This window comes from Triticum urartu, chromosome 4A (assembly GCF_056163025.1).
Source record: "Triticum urartu cultivar PI428250 chromosome 4A, HENAU_Tu73, whole genome shotgun sequence".
Lineage (NCBI taxonomy): Eukaryota > Viridiplantae > Streptophyta > Magnoliopsida > Poales > Poaceae > Triticum > Triticum urartu.
The window spans coordinates 597,674,152-597,685,541 of NC_141876.1; the positions used below are offsets into that span (position 1 = coordinate 597,674,152).

The 11,390-nt window shown below is 46.6% G+C and overlaps 1 protein-coding gene and 1 pseudogene across 1 annotated transcript; one reads left to right on the forward strand and one right to left on the reverse strand.

Annotated features, from left to right (window-relative positions):
* Window positions 1-1,095: 1,095 nt before the first annotated feature.
* On the reverse strand, window positions 1,096-1,234 carry LOC147977057 (small nucleolar RNA Z247; annotated as a pseudogene).
* A 2,962-nt stretch (window positions 1,235-4,196) lies between these two features.
* LOC125530709 (F-box/FBD/LRR-repeat protein At1g16930-like) lies at window positions 4,197-5,010 on the forward strand. The gene has a single exon (XM_048695106.2). It carries the CDS (start codon window positions 4,210-4,212, stop codon window positions 5,008-5,010), a length of 801 nt encoding a protein of 266 aa, XP_048551063.2. The 5' UTR covers window positions 4,197-4,209.
* Window positions 5,011-11,390: the final 6,380 nt, after the last annotated feature.

Sequence of the window (11,390 nt, forward strand, 5' to 3'; positions counted from 1 at the left end):
CTGCGATATATTAAATAAGTTGCAGCAAGGAATGCCTGATTCCAAAAATTTAAAGGCATGGATGCATGAGCCGAGAGTGAGAGACCAACGTCTACAATGTGGCGCCATTTTCTTTCGGCAGACCCATTTTGTTGATCAGGCATGTAGGCATGAGACATGATGTGTCAATCCAATTTAATGGAAAAATGAATTTAGACGTTCATACTCACCACCCCAATCTGTTTGCACGGTGATGATTTTGTGATTAAAAAGTCTTTCTGCGAGCGTTTGAAATTCATGGAAGACTTTGAATACTTCAGCATTATGTTTGAGGAGGTATATCCAAGTGAATTTGTTATAGTCGTCAATAAAACTCATATAGTAATTCTTTCTATTAATGTAATCACAGGTAGGCACCCATCCACATAAGAAAATTTACGCTCAAGGAGCATTGGAAACACTATTCGAACTAGGATAATTAAGGTATGGCTTTTTCCTTCTTGGCATGTATCACAAACTCCCTCTTTACTCAGCTCACTATTCGAGAAATGAATGTTATTTTGGTTGACTACAGGAAGAACTATGGTAGATGATGGATGTCCTAGCCTTCTATGCTACCTCTTAGCAGATAGCTTGTTGGCACAAAATGCCTGTCTTCTTGAACCTAATGGAGCCGATCATAGGGGATAGAGACTGCGCCTACACCTTCTTTGGAGAACGGTTTCCCTCGTTCCCTTTTTCTTAACGAAAAACAATCATGGGTGAACTTGAAAAAAAGTTATGATTGTCCATGGACAAACAATGAGCAGAGATTAAATTGTGAGTAGCACTAGGAACACGCACCATGTCTTTAAGATGAAGATCACGAGTGGGAGTACGAAGAGTAGATAGGCCAATATGGCTGATCTTCATACCTTGTCCATTAGTAATATGAACTTGGTCATGGGGTGTACTTGTCACGAATTCTCCATTGACACGGTAGCGGCCTCCCTTGTCGCGGCTTCCATGGCCACAGCCGCCGCCATTTCTACCGCGTCCACTACGACTACCGCTACCATGACCGAACCTGTTGTAGCTCCTCGTGTAGCACCCTTGGCAGAGGAGTGGTGAGTCGATTCTCAAAGCTAGTGAGCTGAGAGTACAGCTCACTGACTGTGATCTACTCGGTTCTGGTGCAGATGGAGGAGATGAAGGACATGTAGCTAAAGTCGACTCCCGCGAGGATGTAGGACACCATGTTGTCATCGTTCACGGGTTTTCCTGCAGATGCCATCCCACCATCGAGCGTTTCATGCGCCCAAGATACTCAGAGATGGTTACAGTGCCCTTCTTTGTAGTAGACAGCCATCCATGTGTTAACGACACGAGCACACGCCTGGAAAGGAAACATCTCTCCAATTGGAGTCCATGCTGTTCTTGCCTTGTTGCAGTGGGCAAACTGAATCATCATATGAGGTTTGATTGAATTGAAGATGAAACTGAGAACCTGGGAATCCTGATCGCTTGAGCGATCACGTATGCCAGATTGGACACATCAGTGGGCTTGCCGTCCTTGTCGGAGAGCTTGGGCGTAGGGAGCTGGTGGTCAGGATTGATGTGGACGACCATGTTGTTAATTAGTCTTCCCAAAAATCACATATATTCAAAAATTAAGTCTTCATAACATTTATTGTGTTTGGACTTCATTTGATATGGATTTTCTGAGAAACCAAAAAAAATAGAAAATGCAGGAACTGACATTAATTAGGCAAAGGATCAATATGTTAGTCCTAAAAATAATATAAATGTTTCCAAAAGTATATTGAAGTTGTAGAATATTGCCATGAAATAATAAAAAATTATTGATACGACAAAGACGTATCAGGAAAGGGGATGAGCATAGGTGCAGTGTTGATGGAGCTAGAGCTAGCTATTGCGGCGAAGATGTGGAAGAGGAACATGCTCTGAGTACTATAAAAGATGGCTTCAAGTGTATGCATTGGCAGGGGCACGTTGCATGTTATATATAGGTACAAAGATTAGGCTGCTCGAGAACGCACTCCAGGCAGCGCCGCCGCCCCGCCCACCTACACCTCCTCCTCCCCCTGCCACCGCTGGCATACGCCGCTGAGCAAAGCTCGCTGGTAGCCGGCGGTGGCGAGAATTCATCGTGACATATCTTGCTCAATGTGGTCACCCTCGCCTTCACCATATCTGGCACTGGGGCATCCCTCCCGGCGGCAGGTCGTAGGATGCGGCCGGAATCGGGCCCTGGTGGCTCCCCGTGCAGTGGCTATGGTCCCAATAGTCCGCTCCATCCTCGTACGATTGTCCACCTTCGTCTGATCTGGATATGGGAACGTCCATCACGATGGTTGTCGCCGGCCATGTCGTTCAATTCAACTGGTATTGAAGAACCGCAACAAAGTCTGATATGAAGCCCATCGGCTAGTACGGCCGCGTCACATCGTCCAGGTAGGATCGGGCAGGCTGGTGATTGTCGGCATGTGGCTCCTGCTGATTGTCCTTCAGGCGACATCTTTTGGTTCCCGTTGTCCAGATTGGATTGGGCAAGCTGATGGTCTTTGCGTTGGCTGCCTCGTCAAATCTGGCGGCCATGCACTGGGGCGACAGTAATGCCAAGGGGCTGCACCATGGTTGACTTCAGAGGCTCGATTGTTGTGCGGTTGTGCTGCAGTGGCTACTAATCCGCGGCTGGTACTGAATTTGCTGGATCAGATCCATCTCCGGCGACCATGGCAGCAACTGCGACCAGTGCGGACCGCGGCGGCTAAATGCTACTGATTGCGGTGGTCACCGATTTCCTAAGGGTTTTCCTCTCCAGATCTAGTGGTTGGCTGTGACGGTGTGATGCATTCTACGGACGACGGCTTGACACAAAGAGTATGTATGTGCAGCAGTGGTGGTTGGTTTTCTAGACCAGTTCATGTAGCTGCTTGGATAGTACAAAAGTGGTGGCAACAACATTTGATTGACTTCAAGGAGCTCTGGGGTGAAACCTAGGACTAATATATGTTGGTTATACTTGGCAATGACGGCGTTGTTGTGTCGTCACCTTGTTGAAGGCATTGCTTGGATATGCTTTATCTCCTTTTCAGGGTGAAAACCTAAATTTTAGTCTTCATTGGCTGGATCGGTGACGATGACCCTTGAGTGTCGTTCCTTACCTGAAGGCGTGCTATTGAAGAATCTTGTTGTCCTTGTGGTTTCATGAGATGGTTGATGTGAATATGGCCATTGCCGTAGTTTGTCAATAGCGGATTTGATCACTTCAAGATATATTTCTTTTTCTATGCTACTAGGCATAGCTTTGGTCTTAGATGGATTTGCTATCTGCCAACATGTTTTCTACAGGTGTGTGGGTATTGGCTGTGGGCATCATATCTCTGTAGAGGCCGGATATGTACTCATTGTTTTGTATCCTCTTGATACTTCATTTTAATTGAATAAAATCCAACTTTTATCGAAAAACAAAGATTAGGATCTATCATAAATAGCCTGAAAACTGGGATTACAACAACCAGGCCAACCCTAGAACCTTCCAGACTGTATAAGGTTTATACAAATATCGTATACAGGAACAACATAATTTCTAACAGGTTTTGCGCCCTGGTTTTAGGCAGGAATCCTGGGAGGATTTGCTGCAACCAAATGAGCTCTGAGGGCATGTACAATGCATAGCCTTAAGGTGATGTCTCGCATGCCATGTAGGATCAGATATGATGTAAAGTAGGTTCGGATAGGGGAACAGGATCCTCTCCAGGAGGCGGGTGCTTGAAGGGAAAAAATATGGTCCGATGTCAAAAGTTAAAAAGGTTGGAGTAAAACGTACAAATGCATATGTACTTGAGTCTTTATTTCTATTTTTTAATGAGGCTCATTAGTGGTAGCTTGTATTGGAGAGAAAAAATAAATGTAGATGCTTCAAATTATTTTTGTCATGAAGCATATGTATCCATATGCCACCATTGTACATGCTCTGAGAGGTCTCGTAATGCACGTCGGCAATTATGTGCTTGCTCGGAACTCCAAAGGTCTCTGATTCACGTGAGGAAGCCTAAAGTCTCGCAGTTGGAAAGCAACTCTGACGTCCACCCAACCCAGCCCATGACGCTACCCTTGCAGAAGATATCACCCTGCAAAAAAGAGGAAAAAACAGAGGATATAAGATCTCACGGCCAAAGCCCTCGTCCGCCACGTTCACCAATTCCCCCAGGCGACCGCTAGCACATGGCGACCGGCCAGGCCGATCTCATCAGCAACCTCCCCGACGACGTGCTTGGCACCATCGTCTCCCTTCTTCACACCAGGGACGGCTGCCGCACGCAGGCACTCTCCCGCCGATGGCGCCCCATCTGGCGCGCGGCGCCGCTCAACCTGGAAGGCGGCGGCTCTGGGTTGCGCGAGCAGACCATCTCCGGCATCCTGTCCGGCCACCTCGGTCCTGTACGCCGCATCTCCATCTTTATGATCAAATCCCTCCCCCGCCGCTATGACCTTCGCACGGGGCACCCGATCGTCGACGACACCGGCGATGCCAGGGTCAACAGCTGGCTCGGCTCCCGGGACCTTGCACATCTCGAGGAGCTCCGGCTCAGCTACGAATACAACACTCACAACAGTACCCTGCCACCGTCCGTGTTCAGCTCTGCGCCCGCACTCCGCGTGGCCTCTTTCGGCCGCTGCCGTCTGCCGCCCAACCTGGCCGTGGACTTCCCGCTCCTCCAGCAGCTCACCCTGTGGATGGTCACCCTAACCCAGGAGGCTCTGAACGCCGTGCTCTCCGGATGCCCTGCGTTGGAGAGCCTTGGGATGACCGAGATTAGGGGTGTTGTCTGCCTCCACATCCGGTCCTGGACTCTCAGGAGCATCGGCTTCCGTCACTCTAGCTATGTACCTTCCCAAGAGCTGGTCATCGAGGACGCCCCTTGCCTTGAGAGGGCAAGGTTGCAGCCATTTGGCACAGATAATAGTGTGGTCACCTTCCGGGTAATCCATGCTCCTAAATTGGAGATGTTTTCTCAGGTATAGCTGCAATCTTAAGTTTCTTTAATGCCACGTGGATTAATTAATATATACAGATTATTAATACCTAAATAAGTTTGGTCTATATTATGTCCTTTTAGCTAATGAACACAGTTAGGTTGACAACCACAATGCACACGGTGAAGTTTTAGAACTTGAAGGTGTCGGTGATGATTTGGACCCGGTGCTTGACTTAAGCTTCCTCAAATTCTTCCCCTGCCTCGAGAGGCTTTATATTTATGTGAGTTTTCAGATTTAATATCTTTCTTAAAATGTTAAGATGTCATGTTTCCAAATTATTAGCAACTGCCTTTATATATTTTTTATTCATATCTCCAGTTAAACTCAGAGATATGGTTCTCTCATCCATTATCTAAGAATGTGAGGACATATGTCTCACTAGATGATCCAATTGAATGTCTTGAGCACCGACTAAAAAAAGTGGCATTGAAGATCTACAATGGGAAAGGCCCAATAGTTGACTTTGCGAGATTCTTAATTTTGAACGCCAAAGTGCTAGAGAGAATGGAAATTGGACTTGATGGCAACCACGACGATGAATGGATGGCCAATGAAAAAAGAAAGCTACGAGTTGAAGATAGAGCTTCCCAGGATGCTCAGTTTGAATTCAAAAGGTCTTCTTGGAGCTTCTTGGCACATATGGGAGCGAATCTCCATTATATGTCGAAGACGGATCCGTTTTACACGTTCTTTGATGGGTATGTTGCACTTTGAGAAGGTATCCTTCCTCTTCCTTAAAGCTCTCATTTATAGTCTATGAATACTAAACTTGTCTGACCGTTTTAATGCTTTGCCACTATAGTGTAATCTATTTTAATGCAACAATAAGAAGGAAGATTTTGCAGAACACTCATCAGGATGTGTAGAAGGAGCGCAAGGTTTGAATCAAGAATTTGCGAAGGTCTTGTGTAGAGAGGACATTTAAAAGGCTTTCCCTATTATTTACTTTGCACTTGAATACAATTCCAAAAGTTGAGTTGGTTTTCCAGATCTTAATGGATTGGTTTTTGCTCCATCCATTGGTATGGTATATAAATGGTGACAACTACTTATTATACACCTGATCATTCTCAATTAAGTGGAGTCATCATATATCCAAGTTGCATCATGCAGTAGTATCCATAGTGTGCGAATTTGAAACAATATGACTAGAAACTGTAGTCCATATGTTTAAGTAGGTGATAAACGAACAGTCAATAAAAGGTTTAGAAATGAGTTCAGATTTATGAAAATTTACAAAACTTGACAAAAAATGGGAGAGAAAACGTTTCGAAACCATTCCATGCCTCGAAAGTGGTCCCGCAACGAGTTTAATTTTTCATTTTTTTGATAAAGGGAATATATTAATATCGCAGAGATACCAAATACACCTAGTCTCTGCATCAACGCAATGTCATAAAGACTTCCGTTTGCATAAGATATGCTACACCATACTAACGAAATCAAAAATAGGGTATGAGACAATTAATAACTTTGAAAACACGAAATGGTTGATAACATAAGTTGTTGTTCAGAAATAGGAAAGTGGAATGAAATCCAGTCTTAGTCAAATATTTCATATCTCTTCGTGTCCAAGCAGAAGGAAAAGAATACAATTTGAGCTGAGCGGAAAATCCATATCTCTCTTATCCATTTAAAGCATATGGATTTAGAGTAGAGCATATGGATCGATCTATTTATAATTATAAGAATCGAATGTGTTTGTGCACACAAGCAAAAGATAAATGGAAGAAGAAAGAAGAAAGATCTCTCTACAATGGTCAGTTCCTTGTAGCTACAGCATGAACCACCATCTAGACAACACCCAAATTCCAAACTCTCCAAAAACGACGCCTTCAAGAACGAAACGGTGCACAAGCACCGTCATCGTCCGATACTAGATCTTAGATTTTCACTTAGGAGAAGATCCGCGCTCTCAAAACAAAGCCTTCAATGAGGTCACTCTCAGTAACAATCAATTAACGCCAGACCCTGGGTTTTCACCCTGAAAGCTAAGAGTACTCCACATGTGTTGTCGCCCCCACTTGCCGATGCCGCTGCTATGAGTCACGAATCACCAAGCAAAGTCCTCATTGCCACGAAGACTCAATCCGCCATTATAAGACCTCGGACCTCATCCTGACGTTCTTTGCCATTGTCTTCAAAATGAACATCAAAATACCGACATGTTCCATAATGTCAACAGACTACAGAGCTTCGTGTCACGTCCTTCTGAAGCCACTTGAGCTGAAATAAGGGCGCACACGACCGAATCCCATCCGATCCAGAAATCTATAGGCATGAAGCACCCACTAGAGATCTCCGGCGGCGCAGTCCGGAACTCGTCAACAACCAAATAAATGAAAGCCGGGATCAAGCAGAACTCTGTTTTGGCTCTAGACCATAGGATCTCCACCGGAGAGAAATAGATCTGGGCCGAAAACTCTAGATCCGCAACATGGCCGACCCTAATGCTGCCGGCGCAACCATGGTGTCATCGGAACCTGCCACAAGCCATGAGCCAGCCCGCTCAGCACCGCACTGGCCACAACGATTCGCTCCGGTCATCTCCATCCACCTTGTCCCCCTGACAAAGAGTGCACTGCAGCAAGGGCAGGAGCATGAATGAGGGCCACCAGAGAGCAGCAGGGCACCGGGACGGACCAGATTGGGGACGAGGTGAACCAGATCTGGCCGCCGGACAACGGAGGCATAGCCGGAAGGGCTCCCACCAGCGGTCTGCAGCAGGAAACGGGTCATGCAGGCGGGACAGATCCCATCGGCGGGGACACAATCCGCTATGTGAGGAGAAGGGACGGGGGCGCCTGTCCCAGGCGAGGCGCAAGGACCCACCGTCGCCGACCACCTCCTCGGGCTTTGCCATTGCGGCGCCACCGCCGGCTGCGACTGGGGAGGGGGTGTAGGGCGGGGGCTAGAGGGGCGGCGGTGGGATCGCCGCCCGTGTCAACCGCTAGGACGATGCGGGGGCGTTTCTTTTGCTCTGAAGGAATGTTCTTAACCGGCCATTAACAGGAGCATGGCGAGTTTAATTTTTCATTGTTTTGAAGAATGATCCTATGCACCAAAACAACGTTATGGTGTATCAGAGACATTCACATGGACCCAACATGCAAATATGGGAAGAATACAACCCTCCCTCCCCGCGCACCCCTCCATCAACATGGGCTCGGGGAGGGGTGTTCTATTTTGTTTCTTAAGACTGTTGATATCGACTGAACCTGTTGTTCCCTTGTGGTATTCCCTGTGCTTCGTGATACTTTACCAAACTCGAGGTGAGATTTATTGGTATCCCCGTGAATCAACTTTTGATCACTATACCTATTATCTTTGTTACATGTTCTGTTCTCATTTCTCGTTCCCATGTTCTGGATCCCCGTGAACAAGTCGTGTTGTGTCTGTCCAAATGATGATGGATACCTTCACACTGAGAGGCCCCAAAGAATATCACTCCATCATCGGAGTAGCAAATCCTAGTGTCAAGCTATCAAGTCCCTTTTCACTATTTACTAATCCACCCGAGGGCCTGTTCTTTTGCAAGATTATCCCATCATCGGACCACTCCCGAGCTTCTCCCAAAATATTGAACCCCCATTTGTTTTTCAATCCTATCTAATTAGAGGTTAGCAGTTATAACCACTGTGTTACACGTGACGTTGACAAACCCCAAAGTATATCGTCCGGCACGAAGGGACATGATACTCTCATGGTATAACGCAATATGCATATGTTTAACATTTGGATGATAATACTTATAACTACATGACGATATAATCTTGTAGTATATCAATCAATTGGGTCTGTTCAAAACAATTGTTGTTCCAACAATGTGTTCCCATTGTTGCTTGATTTTCCACTCATGACTGAGATGTTCATCCGCCTATTCCTTTCATGTAAATATTTTTGCTTTATTTCTGATGTATTTTCCAGCACATAATTACATCAGACCAATTTCTTTGACAAGAAAAATGTGATCATAATCATATGACGGGTGGCCGGAAGACCACCACCTTAGATTGAAACATTAAATAAATGGCTCAATGGAAGGCATATCCCGGTCGTCTAGGAACTGCAGCCTGTTGGGGTGGTGGTTTGGAGATGCTGTCTTCAGGTGGAGCCCGTGGCAACCCTCACCGGCTCCCGGCATGCAGCGTCAAGGGCAACAGCGGTAGCAAGCTCTCCTCGCTTCCGGTTGACCAGCGTCAGTGTTGCTACCATATAGCGATGTGATCTCCGTGAAGTGAACAACATCATCGTCGAGAAATAGATCCCCATGAGGACGGCAGGGACATGTAAGCATGCCACACAGTTGGGTTGATGTAGTCGGAGAAAATCCCTAGACCGGCTCTTCCCCATACATCTGGTAGTGACACAATCTCGAGCATAACATGATGGAGCCATGAGGAATTATGTAGGCGCTCACCATGGTGGAAAGGTCGAACGCAACAACGGCCAACATGCGAACGGTATCGACAAAGACGACCAGATTCGACTTAGATTGTAGCCATTGGGGCAGCTTCCCCATGTCTGTCAAATCACGCCTACTGAGTTCGCCGACCACCAGGCAAAACCGGCAGGGAAGGCGAGTTCACCGACAACCATTGGCGTAAGTTAGTTGGAAGGAGAGGCGAGTGCGATAGGTGGGGAATGAAGTGTGGGTGGGGGTGGAGTGGCATGAGGTGGGGACTATCGAGGAGCTCCCATGCGGCGGCGGTATTGAAACCCTAGCGCGTGCAAGGGTAGTTGGGAAGACGAGTGGCTCACCCAATGAGAGACACGAATAGCTCTTGGGGTGTATCGTTTTTTGCATGACTCGACATAGTGGCATTTTCGTTGTAAATGGAAGTAAAAAACAGGGGCAAAGCTATGGGTCGAAGCATTTCCTTTTGCGGGAAGGGAGGGGAGAAACCAATGGGGTACGTACGTGGAGAAGGTTAAACCCTGAATGCGAGGAAGCAAACGATCAACTCCCCTTTAATATAAGAGATCCGTCCCTGCACTAGTTGTCAAGGGAAGGAAGGACAAAGATGAACACTGCAAATGATGGCTTGTCCACACTGATATTTAAATAACAAAATCTCTTTATTAAATCAGTTCAAAAGCCACCCACGAGGGATGATAGGGTTGGAGGGATACCCCTATATGCACGTACAAGATGGAAGTGGACTAGGATCACTCAGCGACGCAGCCCTCCGAAATCTGCACGTCCATTATTGTCTTGGGATGGATGTACTTAATGCAATTTACTTTTGATTCTAACCAATACGAGAAATATACAACGTAGGAACAATGAATCACATTTATTTCGGCCCCACAACTCTGCCATGGGCTCATGGCACATGCGAGGAAGCTCAGGCTAAGATGGAATAGAATAAGTTTGCGGCAATTAAGTGGGAACAGGTTGACGAACGTCAACCATGCACAAAGCACATGTCAAGGACGAAGGCCAAAAGCATGAAGCTCACGACCTCAACAAGGAGGATGACGTAGGAAGCAGCCAGATTCATGCTTGGATGCAGTACCGCTGGCAGTAGGATTGAAGGCCATGGTGCCGGCAGCCTAGGAAGACGTGGTGTCACTGACCCGATAAGCTAGACCAGCGACTGCATCAATTTTCTCATCATCAACGGCATAATCTTACACTGGCTTTCTTCTCACACATTTCTCGCTGGTCGCGGGACACAAGACTCAGCGGCTAGGGCAAACGTCGTGTCATTGGCCGTGTCCACATGGTGCGTGGCAAGCTCGGGTGACTACCTAGTTCGTCCTCAACGTTGTTCCCCGTCAGCGGCATGGTGTTCCTTGTTCCTCTTGGCTTTTTCCCACATCCACGTTGTTGAAGGAGGAGACTAGGCGCAAAAAGAGAAGAGGGAAAAGTAGAAAAGAAGAAGAACATGTGCAGTGTCACTTATGGTGGAGAAGAAAGGGCGTCCAGGGGAAGATGGCTTCATGAAAAGAGGAAGCGATGTGGGCGCATTGATTAGGTTGTTGGGCGTTGGTGGTTGAGGTATGTGCTCACTGACAACGTCAGTCTGAAAAGAACATCCAACACAAGCCTATATTATATGAGATACATAGTTCAAAATCTCCTAATACAGACTATCTAACATAGCAGCGTGAATCCCGAGGCAAATGAATGGGGCATATTTCAATGGTGTGGTTGCCGTGTGCTCCAATGCAATTTCGCGTACAAGATATCCTTTTTAATGATATCCTTTTAGGAAGGTGGAGCTCAGCTGTGATATGGTTTCACGATCTTTTTCTTTTTGAATGATATCCTTTTAGGAAGATCTACCTCACGTACAAGATGGGCCGGAACCATCGCCGTTCAAAGAAAGCCGGATGATCACCAAGCCCACAACACGACA

What these genes read in the sequence shown, in the direction of transcription:
- LOC125530709 (XM_048695106.2), top strand. Translation starts at nt 4,210, where the DNA reads ATGGCGACCGGCCAGGCCGATCTCATCAGCAACCTCCCCGACGACGTG.